This window comes from Maniola jurtina, chromosome 16 (assembly GCF_905333055.1).
Source record: "Maniola jurtina chromosome 16, ilManJurt1.1, whole genome shotgun sequence".
Taxonomy (NCBI): Eukaryota; Metazoa; Arthropoda; class Insecta; order Lepidoptera; family Nymphalidae; genus Maniola; species Maniola jurtina.
The window spans coordinates 12904028-12926446 of NC_060044.1; the positions used below are offsets into that span (position 1 = coordinate 12904028).

The 22419-nt window shown below is 44.7% G+C and overlaps 1 protein-coding gene and 1 long non-coding RNA gene across 2 annotated transcripts; one reads left to right on the forward strand and one right to left on the reverse strand.

Annotated features, from left to right (window-relative positions):
* Positions 1–391: 391 nt before the first annotated feature.
* Positions 392–8241, reverse strand: LOC123873187 (plexin A3). The gene is made up of 3 exons (XM_045917910.1): positions 7906–8241; positions 7203–7314; positions 392–6577 (listed from the first exon to the last, which is right to left on the reverse strand). Exon 3 carries the CDS (start codon positions 6520–6522, stop codon positions 826–828), a length of 5697 nt encoding a protein of 1898 aa, XP_045773866.1. The 5' UTR covers positions 6523–6577; positions 7203–7314; positions 7906–8241; the 3' UTR covers positions 392–825.
* Positions 8242–9943: 1702 nt separating this feature from the next.
* LOC123872950 lies at positions 9944–11669 on the forward strand. The gene is made up of 3 exons (XR_006797574.1): positions 9944–10140; positions 10767–10899; positions 11558–11669. It is a non-coding gene; the product is annotated as an uncharacterized LOC123872950 (long non-coding RNA).
* The last annotated feature ends 10750 nt before the right edge of the window (positions 11670–22419 follow it).

The following is a 22419-nucleotide window of genomic DNA, read 5'->3' on the forward strand; positions in this document are numbered from 1 at the left end:
GCGTGTGGCAGCATCCTCGTCGGTGTTAGTATCGAAAGGTACTCACTCTCATATCCGGCGGTCCAGGACCACAGCGACACCATCCCCAAGAGCCAGTGATACAAGAGCCCTTCGATCTTCCAATAGAGAGGGGCGTACAAGGGTCTGGTCAAACGCAGCGCCATCATCCACACCACGTAAGCGGGGATGCAGTAAACGTTGTTCGCGACCGCGAATGCCGTGCGCGCCGCGATCCTCACGTACCGGCTGAAAAAGCAGGGCCGCGTCGTAATGCTCGCCGCCTCGCGAGCGCGGGCGAGCGCGAGGCGGCACGCGCGCTCCCTGCGACAGCTGCCGAGCGCGAGGCTTTCGTCGGGCGGACAATGGCGCTGCGCGTCAATCAAACGAGGCATACATTCGACGATATTTAATAATGGAATCGTTCACCGGATCATTGACGGTTATTTCGTTAAGTAGATTGCGAGTACAAATTTAAAATTCGCCCGCCGCCGAGCGACAGCGCTCGCCGGCGAGCTCACATGCGATTTCATTTGCGACACACATTTTACACCGATCGACGTAACATTAACTCGTACGACGCGAGCACACATAGACAGACATACACAATTTAGTTTACGATGCATACTGTGGCACGACCGCGGCCGGTCGGATTCGTCGTGTAAAATCAATACAAAGTTCATATATAAAATTAAAAAACGACATCGGACCGCTGAAATTATACAAAAATTACAATATTAAAGACTGTACACTATCTAATATATACAATAGTCGCCAGCATAGATATGTGCGGGGGCAGTATATGTACAGGGCGGTGGGTACTGGTGCTCAGACGTTGTAGTCGTGCGCCATGAGGCCGTGCACCTGCTCCAGGCGGAACGCGAGCCGCTGCTTCTGCGAGAACTCGTCCTCCTCCAGCGTCACCATGAGCTGCTCGTTGTACTTGACGGCGTACGCGTACAGCTCGTTGAGCGCGCAGTTCGTGTTGAACTCCTTGGTGTGCAGGCGCGACTCCTCCGCCAGCATCGCGTTCATGTCCTGGTCGGAGATGGCCGGCATCAGCTTGATGTCCGCGTAGTAGCGCTCCACCCACTCCTTGTACACGGGGATGTCTTTGGCGTACAGCAGCTTGGAGGAGGGCGAGTCCTTGCCGAGGATGTGGTCGGAGGTCGAGCACGAGTCCATGAACGTCTGCGCGATCACGGACAGGCACGAGTCCACGGTGTTCGACTTGTGCACGTCGAACACGAAGTTGGGGTTTTTGATCAGATTCACCCAGAAACGCAAGGGGAGAGAGTTGCTTTTCCAAGTGTGCACGACTTCGGGATCGGAAATGGCGTGCTGCAGCGCCTGATCGTCGAGGAAGTCGAACATGTATTTTATAGCGAGCGGTAAAGCGGAGCCGCGGTGTGCGGTGCTGAAAATAGTCTCGAATAAATCGTCGACGAACTTTTGCAACGTGCCCTTAGTGGCGAGCAGACGCGTGAGGTATATTTCGGATACCATTTTGTTTCCGCGCTCGCCCTCTTTGTGCGCGTCGCCGTCGTGATGCCGCACGAGGTGCCAGTACTTGAAGCCGCCCCCGTGTTCGTACTTGAGCGGGCTGGCCGGAGGACTGGCGGAACCGTATTTGCCTCTATTTAGGGTTTCGTAAGTGTGCGACTTGTCGTTCTTCTCCATATTGGATAGATTGTAGACCGAGCTCTGCTTGGCGACTAGACTCAGGCAAGCGCCGTCGGGAACGCGATAGTGATTGAGCGTGTTGAGCTTGCGCCATTCGCCTTCGCACTTCGTGGTGCTGTCTTCGTCGTACAGAATCAAGCGGCCGCAAGCGCCCGTGCGCCATTCCAAGTCCAACTCGTCACGACTCGGCCTCTGAGAGTACGGCGTCGCGCGGTAGATAGCGTCTAAGCATTTTTCTTTTACTTGGCTAATCGTATCACAGTCGAGTACTTTCACGTGCACGTTTTCCGTCGTGGCCTCTAGGCCGCTGACGAAGATGGTCTGTTGCGATATGGACACGCTCACGGTCATCGGTTTGAAATCGATCGACTGCCTAATTAGTTTCTCTTCGCTCAGAGAGTATCGCGCCTCGGAGGTAATTACGTCTACGGGCCCTTTGTCTACTTGACCTTTCATAGATCTAAACAACAGATACAGCGGTTCGCCGGCGCACTCGCGTAGGAATTTGTACAAAAGAAACGTGAACCAAGCGCTCAACATTTTCTCGGCCACGCTTTCGGTGCGCCGAAGCAACAACTTGGGATGGCTCTTGCTCTCCATGCATTTCTCTATGAGCTCTGCGAGGAGAGTCTTCAATACGTCAGTACAATACTCCATCTTACTCTGTAAAGTTACCATTATGAGAGAAGCTACGTTAACACGATCGCGCATGGAAAAATATCTATTGCTTTCTAAAGTACGTATAAATAATAGAAGGAATGTTTTATTCATAATAAGCTGCCCGAACATTCTCAAGCCCTTTTCTTTTCTAATAAGCTCTGGACGTTCCCACTGAAGGACGGCGTGGTCGTCTATGTTGGGGAACAGGATCTTCATGGCGTACGTGCGGTAGTCCAAGAAAGGAATACCACCAGTCACGTCACCCGTCAAGTCGGTCATCTCAGTCTGCAATTCCGCGAACGCCTCCTTGCACTCCGCAGCTACCCTTAATTCTAAAATATCCATCTGCTCCTGCATATTCTTTAAAACTCTAATATTTTCAGTTGATTTTCTCCTATACATAACTAGAAACACGACAAATACTAAAATGAGTATTACTATACTTGCTATAACACCGAATAATACTGGCTTCCCTATCGCCGCCTGCAAGCCGGCTTGCGAAGAATAAGATAATTTACCAATCTTATAAGTTAGCGCGCGCCCGACCTTGACGACGACGTCTGGAGTGTCGACGCCGTCCGGCAACTCGTCGCGCGACGGCGGCCGACACGTCAGCTGGTGCCGCGCGAGAGAGGTGACGTTGCACAGGCTCTCTCCGATGTGAACTTCGACGTCGCTCTCGGTGCAAGCTCGGTCTAAGTTCTGACCGTTGATGGTCAAATATTCAGACTTATAATACTTTACGTCCTCATCGAACTTCTCGTATATCGGATCCGGGTAGAGAAGAAACGCGTCCCCGGTCTTACTAGTGAGATTTTGAACGCTCTGAACGTCGTCCATATTGAAGCCGTACTCTAACTCCATAGGCCTATCGGGATCTAGGTTCAAGCCGGCGCTTTCGATCCCGGGAGATTCGCATATGAGATGGTTTTGAAAATCGACTCTATGACAAGGGGCTATGTAGGGTCGGTTATCGTGATACACGTATATTTGTGGAAACTGAATGGAATGGAAATTACGCCCCATTACTTTGATGTTTATCCCTCCGGACGGAATGCCTTTGGGTTGCTTACGTTGCGACGCTAGCGGCGGGCCCGACTCTACGGACACGACGACGGGATCCTCGATGTATTCGAACTTTTCGCGCTCCAAAGTGCGCATACCATTATCGAAACGCATCCGGAGCGTGCCCATTTTGAGCTGATACGAATGACTAGTTCTACAAACCGCTTCCTCGTGAGATACGGATAAAATAGCGCAAGGCAAATCGTCGATAAACGCCTGTATATTGCTTCCCGCGTTCAGATACTCGCCTGTGATACGTAGCTTAGTGCCGCCCGATTGTGGACCGTATTTGGGTTGAATAGAATTGATTTTTGGATTTACGAAAGCGTAGTGATGCTTAGATTCGCCGCGATAGTCGGCCACTCGCACTACGACCGGCCCGTCCCGCGGCACCTCTTCACCCGGTCCATCGACGGTGCAAACTATACGTCTCGTTTTAACGTATAACTCAATGATAGGCTGACATTTAATACCCGCTATTGTTACACCGTTATAGATATCCGATATATTTCTACCTAGATTTATGCCTTCGATAGTGATATTCGTTCCGCCGTCCCACGGGCCTAATTGAGGTTTGAAAGAATGAATTTCGGGATTAGGACAAGTCTGTGTGCGGTTCAGCCAAACGCTCGGGACACCGCATTGCTCTTGGACCTCGCACCGATCCGATCCCTGACACCATCCGCAACCAAACTTCTCAGGAAGCGCTAAACAAATACCGCAGTTATCCGCCATATCGTTACACCGATAAATGAGTATATGTGTATTATCCGGGTTGTCTAAGGGCTTCGAGCCTCCCCATATAACAGCAAACGAGGCGGTTATATTGGGAGCCCGAGATGTATAAGTGAATTCTACGGGCTCGCAATAAATAGTATCAGCGAGAAGTTGAGCATTAACGTGCGTTACTCGACCTTCTATATTAAACTGGCACACGAACCTCGTCTGCACTATGAACTGACCGATAATGTGAACTTTGACTTTAATAGCTTTTTTAACACCGGATGGAACTAAGATTTCGTTCGTGCCGTCGGATGTTGAATTTATCGTCGGACAGAATCCGGGACCGGAGCGATAACTCGGACCTATTCTACTGACGCCCGTTACTAGAATATCATTCCTACAGTTTTCTGCTGTGTCGTGGGTACAGCGATGACCGTCAACACACCAATCGCACGGAAACGACGAACTGACGCATTGTGTGCACGAGCTGTACGTGTTACAATCGAAGAATGTAAAATTAGTAGCCACAAAATCAGGTCCCTGAGTGGTGCGTACAGATAGCTTGGCCGTAAAGTGATGCTGACCGGCCGGAATAGGTGGGAGAGTATCAGTACGCGGAGTAGTACAATTGACCCCGTAGGGTTTCCTAGTAGCATTAGTTATAAGAGTACGATCTAAAGCTGTAAATGCGCATAAAAACTGTCCATTAAGAGTAGGCAAGTTTTCAATAACTAAATCTAAAGTTCTTGCTGTAGTTCGTTGTAACTGATTTGGTGTCACTTGGGTTATGGTTGTGCACCGACCGCTGCGATAGGAGATCCAGTACAGGGGATCCTTAGCTGCCTCCTGGCAATCCGACCGTAAGCTGCACTTGTTCTCGAGCGAACACCACCCACAGTAAGGGTCTTTGGCTCCGAGACACGTCTGGCACGATTTGTAAACGCTGCACTCTTGAACTTTCACTTTGGACACTTTGCGTTCCGTCATCACGTATAAATGCATCAACTGAGTATCGAAGAATAAGTCTTTATTCACTGGCGATTTTTCATCCACAACAATATCACCATATTGGAAAGCTGAAGTGGCGCTTTCTACTACAATCTTTTTAAGATGGCCCTCTGAAGTACCGGCGAATACGACAGTGTAATCCCCAGTAGCCGTGGCTGCCACAGCAGTTAGCCTCTTCTTGAACACCGCCACCGGCACTGCCTCCACAGGCTGTTCCCCACCCAACGGAGTATTAACATCTAATCCACAGAAATCTTCACTTATCGACTGCAACTTGGTTCCGATACAAGCATGTGATGGCGAGATGAAATCCAAACCTCTGGAACCGTTCCCACTGAAGCAAGTCTTAATATTCTGCATAAATTTCCGGCGAATGGCTTTGAGCGAGTAAACACAAAGGGCTGATAAATTCGATGGTGTGTTGGTATTAATAGATTCACTCTGGCTGAACGCGGCAAACAGAACATCATGCTGAGCGGTTATTCCAAGTTCGCCCGCTAACACGGACCCAGCTTTTCCAACAAACGCCGCTTGAACGAGATTGTATCCAAAATTGCCTCCTCCTTCACCCATACAGGACATAGGTATCTCTGTGTATGAATAGTAATTCTCGTCATCGTGACAAACACGTACCAACTTGCTGTAATAAGTATCGGAACCTACGCCTCGCAACTGTGTCGTCAAGAAGTAGCTAAATCCTTCGGAACTAAAGCCGTACACGTAGTTTATAGGGTAACGTTCCCGGGACAGCGAATTGACGAACATACGCGTGCCGGTAGTGACCGCCGTTCGCGCTATCATAAAGAGCCTGTCGTCCTCCAGGGACCGACTGCTGACCGTGGGTACTTCGGAGCGATAGGGCGAATTCCCCGTGAAGGTCACCCCGACATACATGACCTGCGTCATAGGCGGATTGGGAGGCCCCGGCGCGATGAAGGCTACGGTGGACGCGCTGGCATTGTTCGCTACGACTGGTTCGCGGACCTCGCGCACGTCGTGGGATATATTGTTCAGGTTGCGCACGGAGCACAGCCCTTGCAGCACCGAGCCGCACGTTATGAGGCGGCTCGTCGCGTAGTCGATCACGAGCGCTTTGTTGACGTTGTCCGTGGGTTTCTTCACGAAGTTGGGCGGGCAATCGAAGGTGCACTGCGCGGAGTCGTTAACGGGGCCCGTCTCTATCGACTGCACGACCTCGAGGTCGGGGGACAGCTGGTAGATGTTGTTGACGGCGCCGATGTACACGCGGCCCGTGTTGCGGTCGACCACCAGGTGGTTGAAGAGAGAGCCGGTCGCGGCGACCGGGTCGGAGAAGGTGCGCACCACATCCTGCGAGGCGCGCGCGGCGGCGCACGCGGCCCCCAGGGCCAGCAGCACGCGCCACATGGCGCGGGCGCATGTGGCCTACCGTTGTCGCCCTCGCAGACACCCTCCCGTCCATCTGCAACGCGAGACACCCGCTCAGCCACTGCCCGCCGCTTCGTTCCCATCGCACCGCTCCCCGCCCGAGACTCGACGACATACTACTGAGACCGACAAGGAGACGCGAGTGCGCGAAGGCTCGGAGGGGTATCGGTGCGATCGGAGCGAGTTCGCGAGCTGAACGGGGTCGCCCGCGGCCCGTCTTCCTCGATGACTCAGTACCAACCTATTTTACGTTAGCTCGACCGTTCCAGCCGCCTCGGGAGACTGCGTCGACCGACAGAATGTCCCGATACCCATTACAAAGATGATGCACGATTCGACACTTGGGAACACGTAAGCTCCTTGCAGCACGTAAATAAACACGAAAGACTAGCAACCTGTGCAACGGATGTTTTGATATCGCCGCGTACAAAAATAGGTTAGTACTAGGAATGAACGGGCACCGGCGGCCCCGACGCGGTCAGTGTACTGATAGTCACACGCCGACGAAAGCCTCAGCATCATAAAGGGGAGTAACAAAAAATCATACAAATTGGCATGCTGTTCGTACGAGGGAGTGAACGTGGTAGCGTAACGATAAATAAAAGGAAACAAATCATATTCGAAACAACTGAATACATCGAGACATCGAGTATACTTACAGGATAGTCATGACGGAATAAGAACGGACGGGCTTCGAGTTATTTAGTTCTACTTGATCATATGCATGTAAGAGAGCGCACTTGCATAATGCGGGGCCGGGGCTCCGCGGACCTGCAACAACAAACATTATGGTTTAAAGCCCCTCCGGGCTCCATCGATCCGCGCCGACTTTTTTACCAAGTCTTTCAAGAACTTGAGTATCCCCTATGCACCGACTTATTGAATATTCATTCATTTGATGCCATGCATAAAAAATTAACTTTTACGTTTCCTACGGCATCAATACTACGTCTAGATAGAACGTACAAGGAATAAATAATGCTGTACAAACTAGTCATAAAAAGGTAAAGCGCTCGATAGTGTGATTCGATAACCCGAAGACTCAACGCTACACGGCACGACCGGTCGTGCTCGTCTTGTTGATTGCATTCCCTGCCTAGCGCCTACACCCACTCGACCGAATCCACCACCTACGCAGCGAGACCGACACTAAAACACTATTGCACACTCGAAGATTGATCGCAAGGCCTCTAAAACTATCGTACAATAACCAGCTATCACAAAAACTCCGGTTACAACCGGAGAACGAAGAAAATATTGTCAGCCATTACCGCGCACGCCAGTCAATATTACGGAAGCCATTTCAATAAACGGCACCGATTCTCTAATGTGTTACATCCTAATTAAGTATTTACCACTCACCGTGTTTAGTGATAATCTCACAAATGAAACAATCCTTTGGAATCCAGAGCCAGGTGGCAGATCTACTTTACACTATTGCACCACTTCACAATTTTTCTTTGTATAAACACTGTTGGTTGTAACTAAAACACTAACACCACTTTTAACGACCTATATCACATTATTGTTACAAAATAACTTGTTTTTAGCAACTGTCCTCGGTTTTGTATGCAATGAAGCCCGTTTTGCACAAGGAGTCCACGACAAGAGCATCAGTCTTCGTACATCGCCATGGAATGATTTCGGTTTCGCTTTTCGAACGAGTCTAGGCGTGACTGGCACGAGCGAAGCCGATTACGCCCGATTCGAAGAATTAGTGCGTTTATTTTCCGCTGAGCAGCACTGTCGTAATATGCGTTCAGCTTTTGGAATTTTTGAATACAGATACAATACATATATTTTATTTTATGCATGTTTATACGTTCGTATTAAAATTCATGAAAACGTGAAAAACATAGATATAGTCCGACTAATGAACGAACAGATGATATTTTTACTAATCCAGAATTGCATGTTAGGGGAGTGTGATAGAAAGTAATTGTTGATTCCTTTGCCGAAAAATAAGAACTAGATAGAAGGTAAGAGAATAACTCGTAAAAAGTTATTTAAAAATTAACAAGTTATCTTTGGCTCACTGCTGGCAGCTGTGTGGTGTCTGATTCCCTGAACTAAAATTAAAATACTAAATAAAACATAACAACTCCCAGCATTTAAAGACATCTAGGCAACATGCCTACAAACGTTGAAAGTAGAAGAAACTACCGTGTTCCTGGGGATAACTTTAGATGCAAAGCTTCAATGGAACGCCCATATAACAACACTTGCTGGTAAACTCAGCTCTGCTGCTTACGCTGTTAGAAAGATTCGACAGATAACTGATGTGGAAACTGCAAAAATTGTATATTTTGCCTATTTTCACAGTATTATGTCTTACGGAATCTTGCTATGGGGTAAAGCGGCAGATATTGGAAAAATTTTCGTTTTACAAAAAAGGGCAATACGCGCAATCTATAATTTAAAACCGCGCGATTCCCTACGAGAGAAATTTAAGGAAATAGGTATTCTTACAGTAGCTTCTCAATATATTTACGCTAACATAATTTTTGTACGACAAAACATTCATAGTTACAAAAAAATCGGTGATTTCCACGACCGGCAAACTAGAAACCGTGATAGGCTCGCATATCCTACGCTCCGCCTCAGGAAAGTTGGAAAATCGTTTGTGGGAATGAGTGTAATATTTTATAATAAAATTCCACAATCAATTTTAGACTTGCCTTTACACAAGTTTAAAAAATCTATTAAAAGTATGCTCCTGAAAAAAGCTTATTATACAATCGAAGATTATGTAAATGACAAAAAAGCTTGGATTTGATGCGCTCCAGCAATACACGGCGCTGCAATTGCTTGTATACAGTATGGCATATTATTGTAAATTGTACATTTGAAAAGAGCAACCGCCGAGTTTCTTGCTGGTTCTTCTCGGTAGGAACAGCATTCCGAACCAGTGGTAGATTATTTTGACGATTCAAAAGCACTTGTAAAAGTTTAATTGAATAAAAATAATTTGAGTTTGAGTTTGAGTTTGAAACAATAATGAATAATGAAAACATAAGAAAAAAATTGTACTCTATTGATATGAATCTATGCTTCTGTGTGTTTTGCTTTTGATGCTTCGAAAGTAGTCCATATTTTTCAGTTCAGAGTGAATAGGCACCTTCTAGGTAAATGCGTCCCATCTTAGACCATATTATCACTTTCCATCAGGTGTGATTGTGGTCAAGCGCTTGCCTATAGTGAATAAAAAAAAAGTTACACGTCTTTAGATTAGGTTTAAAAAGTGATTACATAATCCCTATCTAATGTTACCCATCGTGACTGTATAATGAATAAGAAAAATGTCATGAACGCTCCCATAAACCATAAACTAGAAACACGCTATAGAGTATCCTATATGTTATTGGTCTGTGCTATAGAGTAGTCATGTCACATGTGTGTTTTTTGTGATTTTTCAAAATCCTATTTTGTCAACAAAACTTGTATTGATTTTTAAAGAAATTATTTTATTCTGAGTACGAAATCATAGCTAAGACGATGTTCGAAATTTCCTCTGCGTTAATAAATTCCTTCAAAAACTACCGTTTCGTCGTTAGGCTTATAAACAAGCGCCATTTCTCCACCACTAATGTCGCGAAGGTAAGTATTACAGTAAATTATAAATTACACTAAATTATAATTGCTCTCCTGTAAAATTATGAATTTGTAGGACTCAATATTGTCGATATGATGTAGTGAAATGGCATTTCATATTTGCAGACTTGTCTACATAGCTAAACATCCTTAAACAGATGTAGGTATACATTGTGCCTACATAATCCATACTACTATTATAAAATGCGAAAGTGTGTCTGTCTGCTAGGTTTTCACAGCCCACAGTTTGACCGATTTTGATGAAATTTTATACAGATTTAGCTTACATTTCGGGAAGGACGCAGGCTACTTTTTATATCAGAAAATCAAATAGTACTTACAGGATTCTTACAGGCCTATCAATTTAACAGATTTATATGAAATTTGGTACAGAGGTAGCTTGCATTCTGGAAATTGATATCCCAGACAAGTTTTTATCCTGGATAATCAAAAGAGTTTCCACAGGATTTTTAAAAAACCAAATCCACTTGGACGAAGTAGTGGTCATCATCTAGTAAGAAATAAAAATGAATGAACAGCCAGCTAGAGAAGATTTTTTTAATTGAATAAACTTTTACAAGTGCTTTTGAACTGTTGAGAGAGAGATTACATAATATTCCTGTACTTTTCAGGGGATACAATAATGCAGGCGTGGGATGACGTCATATCGCGGTCACCCGACAGGGCTACACTACCTCAATCTTGGTGTCAACACTCACAAAGGGTTAGCAGAGAAGTGTGCGAAGGAGATTGTTAACCTCACTGGTGAGTGTATTTATCCCTGTCTCCTCACTGAGAAGTGAGTGTCATCCATGCAAGTGATTGGTGCTACATCTGTCCTCCAGAAAAGAAATATGTCAGAGCCGCGATAGCTCATCTATAGAGGAGCGGACTGAATTCCGAAAGGTTGACACTTCAAACCCTACTCGTACAACATTGGCATACTCGCTTCTAGCACAAGCTTTACGCTTCATTGGAGAGGAAAGGGGAATATTAGTCATGATTACCATGGCTTATATTCTTTTTAACAAAAAAAAGCGACCAAATGCGAGTCTGTCTCGCGCACTAAGGGTTCCGTACTTTCCCATTTTCTCCAACATTTCCGTATTTTATCCAACATTTTGAAAAATATGGACCTTTTCAAGTAAAGATTTTTAAATAAACATGTGGAGATGGTACTGCAATTGGCGCAATTAGAATGCCATAAGCCTACTTTGTTGTATTAGTTTACAAATTGCGAAAAACCATATTAAATTTGAATTTCGCGGGCAGACCCGTCACATGCACCTTAAATGGAGAATAGTTAGTTATACATACAATGAAAAACTGCCAAAAGATTTTTTATTGCAGATTATGGCAATAATACAATGAAAAGTATAAGCTGCTGCTTTTACCTATTTAACATGCCAACTTTACATTACAGGCATACCATTCGAGAGAGCTCCCAACAGATTTGAAGCTCTAGCCAGCCACGACCTGACGATGGAAGTTTCTGGAGCCCTCAACACAGTCGCTTGTTCTGCATTGGCCGCATACGAAATCGCCTTTTAAAATTAAAATCATGCAGGAACTATTTGATTTTCCGGGCCTATGTTTGTCCCTGGGATGAAGCTAACTCTGTACCAAATTTCATCAAAATCAGTTAAACTTTAGGGCCGTGAAAAGCTAGCAGACAGACAGACAGACACTTTCAAATTTATAATATTAATTAGTAAGTATAGATTTAAGATCTAGTTCTAAGTTTATTTTGTTAATTATTATTAGAATATGATTAAAAGTGAATGATCATGAGCATTTTGTTTATAATTTCTTACCTATTAGTGACGTGTTTTTAACCAACTTCAAAAGTAGGTGGTTCTCAATACAGCTGTTTTTTGGGATTCCGTACCTCAAAGGTCAACGGGAAATAGGTACCCTATAGTGCTTCTTGACAGACACGACAGACGGACAGACAACGAAGTGATCCTCTAAGGGTTTCTTCCTTTTGAGGTGGGAAACACTAAAACTCATAATTACATCATGCCCGCGACTTCGTCCGCATAGATTTAGGCTTTTCAAATCTCAATGCTGTTAGACTGACATAATAATATGCAATAGGCGCAACGCCCGCCTGCAGTGTGAAAGGGAACCGAAGCGAAGTGTCTTTTTACACGACTGCCCAAAAAAGTAGTGTTATGTTTTCAGAGTGTAAGTGGATGTATATAATATGTGATATCGTAAGAATTCTTATCTACATCATCCCGAGTGACACTGGCTATAATTTTTTTGGGAAAAAATCAACATGGCAGCTGTTTAGCCATTTTCAAATGAGAAGAATTATTTTTTGGTTCGCTTTTAGGCAGGCCAGTCGTGTTTTTTAATTTTTTTACAATGTCATTTTAATTACGACTTTTTGCCAATAAATCGCAACATCTAAAGTGTAAGTTAATCACGAAATTATCATCAGTACAATAACTAAAAGAATATTCCTATGCCATTATCGTGTGTTGAATCCTAACCTTTGACCCGCATTCACATTCTCACTCCGATATCACTGTAAAAATAAAATTTCATACATTTTTTAAATAAAAATAGCGAGCAAATGAGCAGGCGGGTCACCTGATGTTAAGTGATTACCACCGCCCATGAACATTTGCAGTAGGTATCAGAGGAACTGCCAATACGTTGCCGGCCTTTCAGGAATTTGTTGGTTTGAATAACTCCATGTTGTACTTAATCTAATGGAAACACCGCAGAAGGGAGTAATTCCACAGTTTGCATGTGCGTGGAAAAAAGGATCTGGCACTACAGGCGGTCGAAGTGCACCAGACACCCAGGTAGGTGGTGATGGGTGAAATTGCTTGCGGTGGCATGCCGTATGATTGTAGAAAAAGGAGGGTGGAATGAGGTCAAACAACTCTTTAGAGCACCCTAAGCTTTTTGGAGGGTAATTTGGCTTTATCTTCCAAATGGTCTCGAAATTGGACCTCGCTCGAAATGTGGATTCCAAGAATCCCAATTCTATTGGAAGGGGAGAGGGGAGTGCTCTGAAAGGGGCCTGGCGCAGGGGGTCTTCTTCGTGTAGTCCCGTTGTCCCCGCTAACCGTGTCCCCGTTAACGGGGACAACAGGATTCGAATAAAATTATTAAAAACTTTGCACAAATCTGTGTCTTTGACGGGTTAAATTGTCCTAGGTTTTGAGTGACCCATTCTAACGCTTTACCTAGGCAAGATTTTTATTCAGACCCAAGTTTGGCTCTACTCATGCACTGTTCGAGAAAGACAAACAGAGAATACCTACAGCTGCAAGCAACGCCAGGTAATCGCAAAGTGATATCAGCTATCTAGGGAGGTCGTTTGCCGCGCTTTCCGAAGTATGCAACAAATACCTATCTATACTAATATTATAAAGAGGAAACCTTTGTATTTTTGTATGTTTGTATTGAATAGGCTCAAAAACTACTGGACCGATTTCAAAATTTCTTTTACCATTACCTACTTAGAGGGATCCTTCCGAATCCGTATAGGGTATATTTTATCCCGGAAAATAGATAGGATTTTTCGTGGTAGTGTCCACCCGTGCGAAGCCGGGGCGGGTCGCTAGTATACAATAAAATTAAACATGTTTTTATTTATTTCGTTCGCGTGGACTTAGGTTTGTTTAATTAATCCCGTGGGAGCTCTATCCGGGCTAAAAATTATCCTTGTAACTAAGGACCAAAATATTTCGTCAAAATGGAAAGAAAGAAAGAAAGAAAAACTGTTTATTTGGTACCAACAAAAATATAACTTAAAATAAATAAAATATGAAATGGGACACGTGGTGAGTGGTGCCAAAATGGACTCCACTCAGCATTTGCTGCGCCTGTGTCGGGAACGCAGGCACAGCGCTGGTCTTCCGTGAAGTCAGAAGTATATAAAATACTCATTTAATTTTTACTTTTAACCGTCGACCTATACGTCTAGCTATAGCCATGCCTATGGCCACAGCCCGCATAGCGACTGACATTTATTAATTGTTATAGCTCCAATACCTATAAACAGACTGCTAACATACGGCCATCCTGTACACAGAATGTCCCCATTCCGTTTCGGCCATTCTATTTTTGTATGTCTTCATACATATAAAATATAATAATAATTTTGAGTAGGTATAATTTCGAAAGAGTTATGAGATTAGCTAAGGAGGTAAAATAAATTAATTAAAAGCCTTTATTGTTCTTTAATTAAAAAAATTGCTTTACAAATTTACCTACTGTAGAAATATTAAAACAAATATGCTTACTAGATTCGTATTTTTTATGTTAATCATTCTTAACTATACAAAATGTAATGGTTATGCTAGAAAAAAAATAAGAAAAATTATACAACAGTTATATTTTTAATATTATTTTTGCTCAATTAAGGACCCCTTGGGGTAAAGGCATCCTCCCTTTTGTGCCATTGAACCCTATTCTGTGCCACTGTACTCACCTTTACAAACTGTTTTTACTATGGCACCAATGCAATGACTCCGACAACAGTGGAGCCAACTACCAAATAGTGAAAATAAAACAATTAATTGAAAGAATGTACTTCGGGATTGGGGCAAGTTTGACGGCGATTAAGCAAAACGCTAGGGGCACCGCATTGCTCTTGGACCTCACACCGGTCCGATCCCTGACACCATCCGCAACCAAACTTCTCAGGAAGCGCCAAACAAATGTCACAGTTATCCGCCATATCGTTACACCGATAAATAAGTATATGCGTATTATTCGGGTTATCTAATGGCTTCGAGCCTCCCCATATAACAGCAAACGAGGCGGTTATATTGGGAGCCCGAGATGTATAAGTAAATTCTACGGAGTCGCAATAAATAGTATCAGCGAGAAGTTGAGCATTAACTTGCGTTACTCGACCTTCTATATTAAACTGGCACACGAACCTCGTCTGCACTATGAACTGACCGATAATGTGAACTTTGACTTTAATTGCTTTTTTGACCCCGGATGGAACTAAGATTTCGTTCGTGCCGTCGGTTGTAGAATTTATCATAGGACAGAATCCGGGACCTGAGCGATAGGTCGAAGCTATTCTACTGACGCCCGTTACTAGAATATCATTCCTACAGTTTTCTGCCGTGTCGTGGGTACAGTGATGACCGTCTACACACCAATCGCACGGAAACGTTGAACTCACGCATTGTGTGCACGAGCTGTACGTGTTACAATCGAAAAATGTAATATTAGTAGCCACAAAATCAGGTTCCTGGGTGGTGCGTACAGATAGCTTGGCCGTAAAGTGATGCTGACCGGCCGGAATAGGTGGGAGAGTATCAGTACGCGGAGTAGTACAATTGACCCCGTAGGGTTTTCTAGTAGCATTAGTTATAAGAGTACGATCTAAAGCTGTAAATGCGCATAAGAACTGTCCATTAAGGGAAGGCAAGTTTTCAATAACCAAATCTAAAAAAAATTCTGTAGTTCGTTGTAATATATTTGGCATCACTTGGGTTACTTGGGTTAAAGACTTGCATCGACCGCTGCGACGAGAGATCCAGTACAGGGGATCCTTAGGCTCAACGCTTGGGACACCGCATTGCTCTTGGACCTCACACCGGTCCGAGCCCTGACACCATCCGCAACCAAACTTCTCAGGAAGCGCCAAACAAATGTCACAGTTATCCGCCATATCGTTACACCGATAAATAAGTATATGCGTATTATTCGGGTTATCTAATGGCTTCGAGCCTCCCCATACAACAGCAAACGAGGCGGTTATATTGGGAGCCCGAGATGTATAAGTAAATTCTACTGAGTCGCAATAAATAGTATCAGCGAGAAGTTGAGCATTAACTTGCGTTACTCGACCTTCTATATTAAACTGGCACACGAACCTCGTCTGCACTATGAACTGACCGATAATGTGAACTTTGACTTTAATTGCTTTTTTGACACCAGATGGAACTAAGATTTCGTTCATGGTTGAATTTATCGTCGGACAGAATCCGGGACCAGAGCGATAACTCGGACCTATTCTACTGACGCCCGTTACTAGAATATCATTTCTACAGTTTTTCGCCGTATCGTGGGTACAGCGATGACCGTCTACACACCAATCGCACGGAAACGACGAACTGACGCATTGTGTGCACGAGCTGTACGTGTTACAATCGAAAAATGTAAAATTAGTTACAACATAATCTGGGTTCTGAGTGGTGCGTTCAGATAATTGGGAGATAAAGTGATGCTGACCAGCCGGAATAGGAGGGAGAGTATCAGTACGCGGAGTAGTACAATTGACCTCGTAGGGTTTCCTAGTAGCATTAGTTATCCAGTACAGGGGATCCTTAAGCCCAACACTCGGGACACCGCATTGCTCTTGGACCTCGCACCGGTCTGATCCCTGACACCATCCGCAACCAAACTTTTCAGGAAGCGCCAAACAAATGTCACAGTTATCCGCCATATCGTTACACCGATAAATAAGTATATGCGTATTATTCGGGTTATCTAATGGCTTCGAGCCTCCCCATATAACAGCAAACGAGGCGGTTATATTGGGAGCCCGAGATGTATAAGTAAATTCTACTGAGTCGCAATAAATAGTATCAGCGAGAAGTTGAGCATTAACGTGCGTTACTCGACCTTCTATATTAAACTGGCACACGAACCTCGTCTGCACTATGAATTGACCGATAATGTGAACTTTGACTTTAATTGCTTTTTTGCCCCCGGATGGAACTAAGATTTCGTTCGTGCCGTCGGTTGTAGAATTTATCATAGGACAGAATCCGGGACCTGAGCGATAGGTCGAAGCTATTCTACTGACGCCCGTTACTAGAATATCATTCCTACAGTTTTCTGCCGTGTCGTGGGTACAGCGATGACCGTCTACACACCAATCGCACGGAAACGTTGAACTCACGCATTGTGTGCACGAGCTGTACGTGTTACAATCGAAAAATGTAATATTAGTAGCCACAAAATCAGGTTCCTGGGTGGTGCGTACAGATAGCTTGGCCGTAAAGTGATGCTGACCGGCCGGAATAGGTGGGAGAGTATCAGTACGCGGAGTAGTACAATTGACCCCGTAGGGTTTTCTAGTAGCATTAGTTATAAGAGTACGATCTAAAGCTGTAAATGCGCATAAGAACTGTCCATTAAGGGAAGGCAAGTTTTCAATAACCAAATCTAAAAAATTTTCTGTAGTTCGTTGTAATATATTTGGCATCACTTGGGTTACTTGGGTTAAAGACTTGCATCGACCGCTGCGACGAGAGATCCAGTACAGGGGATCCTTAGGCTCAACGCTCGGAACACCGCATTGCTCTTGGACCTCACACCGGTCCGAGCCCTGACACCATCCGCAACCAAACTTCTCAGGAAGCGCCAAACAAATGTCACAGTTATCCGCCATATTGTTACACCGATAAATAAGTATATGTGTATTATTCGGGTTATCTAGTGGCTTCGAGCCTCCCCATATAACAGCAAACGAGGCGGTTATATTGGGAGCCCGAGATGTATAAGTAAATTCTACGGAGTCGCAATAAATAGTATCAGCGAGAAGTTGAGCATTAACTTGCGTTACTCGACCTTCTATATTAAACTGGCACACGAACCTCGTCTGCACTATGAACTGACCGATAATGTGAACTTTGACTTTAATTGCTTTTTTGACACCAGATGGAACTAAGATTTCGTTCATGGTTGAATTTATCGTCGGACAGAATCCGGGACCAGAGCGATAACTCGGACCTATTCTACTGACGCCCGTTACTAGAATATCATTTCTACAGTTTTTCGCCGTATCGTGGGTACAGCGATGACCGTCTACACACCAATCGCACGGAAACGACGAACTGACGCATTGTGTGCACGAGCTGTACGTGTTACAATCGAAAAATGTAAAATTAGTTACAACATAATCTGGGTTCTGAGTGGTGCGTTCAGATAATTGGGAGATAAAGTGATTCTGACCAGCCGGAATAGGAGGGAGAGTATCAGTACGCGGAGTAGTACAATTGACCTCGTAGGGTTTCCTAGTAGCATTAGTTATCCAGTACAGGGGATCCTTAAGCCCAACACTCGGGACACCGCATTGCTCTTGGACCTCGCACCGGTCTGATCCCTGACACCATCCGCAACCAAACTTTTCAGGAAGCGCCAAACAAATGTCACAGTTATCCGCCATATCGTTACACCGATAAATAAGTATATGCGTATTATTCGGGTTATCTAATGGCTTCGAGCCTCCCCATATAACAGCAAACGAGGCGGTTATATTGGGAGCCCGAGATGTATAAGTAAATTCTACTGAGTCGCAATAAATAGTATCAGCGAGAAGTTGAGCATTAACGTGCGTTACTCGACCTTCTATATTAAACTGGCACACGAACCTCGTCTGCACTATGAACTGACCGATAATGTGAACTTTGACTTTAATTGCTTTTTTGACCCCGGATGGAACTAAGATTTCGTTCGTGCCGTCGGTTGTAGAATTTATCATAGGACAGAATCCGGGACCTGAGCGATAGGTCGAAGCTATTCTACTGACGCCCGTTACTAGAATATCATTCCTACAGTTTTCTGCCGTGTCGTGGGTACAGCGATGACCGTCTACACACCAATCGCACGGAAACGTTGAACTCACGCATTGTGTGCACGAGCTGTACGTGTTACAATCGAAAAATGTAATATTAGTAGCCACAAAATCAGGTTCCTGGGTGGTGCGTACAGATAGCTTGGCCGTAAAGTGGTGCTGACCGACCGGAATAGGTGGGAGAGTATCTGTAGGCGGAGTAGTACAATTGACCCCGTAGGGTTTTCTAGTAGCATTAGTTATAAGAGTACGATCTAAAGCTGTAAATGCGCATAAGAACTGTCCATTAAGGGAAGGCAAGTTTTCAATAACCAAATCTAAAATTTTTTCTGTAGTTCGTTGTAATATATTTGGCATCACTTGGGTTATTTGGGTTAAAGACTTGCATCGACCGCTGCGACGAGAGATCCAGTACAGGGGATCCTTAGGCTCAACGCTCGGGACACCGCATTGCTCTTGGACCTCACACCGGTCCGAGCCCTGACACCATCCGCAACCAAACTTCTCAGGAAGCGCCAAACAAATGTTACAGTTATCCGCCATATTGTTACACCGATAAATAAGTATATGTGTATTATTCGGGTTATCTAGTGGCTTCGAGCCTCCCCATATAACAGCAAACGAGGCGGTTATATTGGGAGCCCGAGATGTATACGTAAATTCTACGGAGTCGCAATAAATAGTATCAGCGAGAAGTTGAGCATTAACTTGCGTTACTCGACCTTCTATATTAAACTGACACACGAACCTCGTCTGCACTATGAACTGACCGATAATGTGAACTTTGACTTTAATTGCTTTTTTGACACCAGATGGAACTAAGATTTCGTTCATGGTTGAATTTATCGTCGGACAGAATCCGGGACCAGAGCGATAACTCGGACCTATTCTACTGACGCCCGTTACTAGAATATCATTTCTACAGTTTTTCGCCGTATCGTGGGTACAGCGATGACCGTCTACACACCAATCGCACGGAAACGACGAACTGACGCATTGTGTGCACGAGCTGTACGTGTTACAATCGAAAAATGTAAAATTAGTTACAACATAATCTGGGTTCTGAGTGGTGCGTTCAGATAATTGGGAGATAAAGTGATTCTGACCAGCCGGAATAGGAGGGAGAGTATCAGTACGCGGAGTAGTACAATTGACCTCGTAGGGTTTCCTAGTAGCATTAGTTATCCAGTACAGGGGATCCTTAAGCCCAACACTCGGGACACCGCATTGCTCTTGGACCTCGCACCGGTCTGATCCCTGACACCATCCGCAACCAAACTTTTCAGGAAGCGCCAAACAAATGTCACAGTTATCCGCCATATCGTTACACCGATAAATAAGTATATGCGTATTATTCGGGTTATCTAATGGCTTCGAGCCTCCCCATATAACAGCAAACGAGGCGGTTATATTGGGAGCCCGAGATGTATAAGTAAATTCTACTGAGTCGCAATAAATAGTATCAGCGAGAAGTTGAGCATTAACGTGCGTTACTCGACCTTCTATATTAAACTGGCACACGAACCTCGTCTGCACTATGAACTGACCGATAATGTGAACTTTGACTTTAATTGCTTTTTTGACCCCGGATGGAACTAAGATTTCGTTCGTGCCGTCGGTTGTAGAATTTATCATAGGACAGAATCCGGGACCTGAGCGATAGGTCGAAGCTATTCTACTGACGCCCGTTACTAGAATATCATTCCTACAGTTTTCTGCCGTGTCGTGGGTACAGCGATGACCGTCTACACACCAATCGCACGGAAACGTTGAACTCACGCATTGTGTGCACGAGCTGTACGTGTTACAATCGAAAAATGTAATATTAGTAGCCACAAAATCAGGTTCCTGGGTGGTGCGTACAGATAGCTTGGCCGTAAAGTGGTGCTGACCGACCGGAATAGGTGGGAGAGTATCTGTAGGCGGAGTAGTACAATTGACCCCGTAGGGTTTTCTAGTAGCATTAGTTATAAGAGTACGATCTAAAGCTGTAAATGCGCATAAGAACTGTCCATTAAGGGAAGGCAAGTTTTCAATAACCAAATCTAAAATTTTTTCTGTAGTTCGTTGTAATATATTTGGCATCACTTGGGTTATTTGGGTTAAAGACTTGCATCGACCGCTGCGACGAGAGATCCAGTACAGGGGATCCTTAGGCTCAACGCTCGGGACACCGCATTGCTCTTGGACCTCACACCGGTCCGAGCCCTGACACCATCCGCAACCAAACTTCTCAGGAAGCGCCAAACAAATGTTACAGTTATCCGCCATATTGTTACACCGATAAATAAGTATATGTGTATTATTCGGGTTATCTAGTGGCTTCGAGCCTCCCCATATAACAGCAAACGAGGCGGTTATATTGGGAGCCCGAGATGTATACGTAAATTCTACGGAGTCGCAATAAATAGTATCAGCGAGAAGTTGAGCATTAACTTGCGTTACTCGACCTTCTATATTAAACTGACACACGAACCTCGTCTGCACTATGAACTGACCGATAATGTGAACTTTGACTTTAATTGCTTTTTTGACACCAGATGGAACTAAGATTTCGTTCATGGTTGAATTTATCGTCGGACAGAATCCGGGACCAGAGCGATAACTCGGACCTATTCTACTGACGCCCGTTACTAGAATATCATTTCTACAGTTTTTCGCCGTATCGTGGGTACAGCGATGACCGTCTACACACCAATCGCACGGAAACGACGAACTGACGCATTGTGTGCACGAGCTGTACGTGTTACAATCGAAAAATGTAAAATTAGTTACAACATAATCTGGGTTCTGAGTGGTGCGTTCAGATAATTGGGAGATAAAGTGATGCTGACCAGCCGGAATAGGAGGGAGAGTATCAGTACGCGGAGTAGTACAATTGACCTCGTAGGGTTTCCTAGTAGCATTAGTTATCCAGTACAGGGGATCCTTAAGCCCAACACTCGGGACACCGCATTGCTCTTGGACCTCGCACCGGTCTGATCCCTGACACCATCCGCAACCAAACTTCTCAGGAAGCGCCAAACAAATATCACAGTTATCCGCCATATCGTTACACCGATAAATAAGTATATGCGTATTATTCGGGTTATCTAATGGCTTCGAGCCTCCCCATATAACAGCAAACGAGGCGGTTATATTGGGAGCCCGATATGTATAAGTAAATTCTACTGAGTCGCAATAAATAGTATCAGCGAGAAGTTGAGCATTAACGTGCGTTACTCGACCTTCTATATTAAACTGGCACACGAACCTCGTCTGCACTATGAACTGACCGATAATGTGAACTTTGACTTTAATAGCTTTTTTAACACCGGATGGAACTAAGATTTCGTTCGTGCCGTCGGATGTTGAATTTATCGTCGGACAGAATCCGGGACCGGAGCGATAACTCGGACCTATTCTACTGACGCCCGTTACTAGAATATCATTCCTACAGTTTTCTGCCGTATCGTGGGTACAGCGATGACCGTCTACGCACCAATCGCACGGAAACGACGAACTGACGCATTGTGTGCACGAGCTGTACGTGTTACAGTCGAAGAATGTAAAATTAGTAGCCACAAAATCAGGTCCCTGAGTGGTGCGTACAGATAGCTTGGCCGTAAAGTGATGCTGACCGGCCGGAATAGGTGGGAGAGTATCAGTACGCGGAGTAGTACAATTGACCCCGTAGGGTTTCCTAGTAGCATTAGTTATAAGAGTACGATCTAAAGCTG

Bases quoted from the DNA above. Each gene is read 5' to 3' on its own strand.
- LOC123873187 (XM_045917910.1), bottom strand. From the start codon at position 6,522: ATGTGGCGCGTGCTGCTGGCCCTGGGGGCCGCGTGCGCCGCCGCGCGC.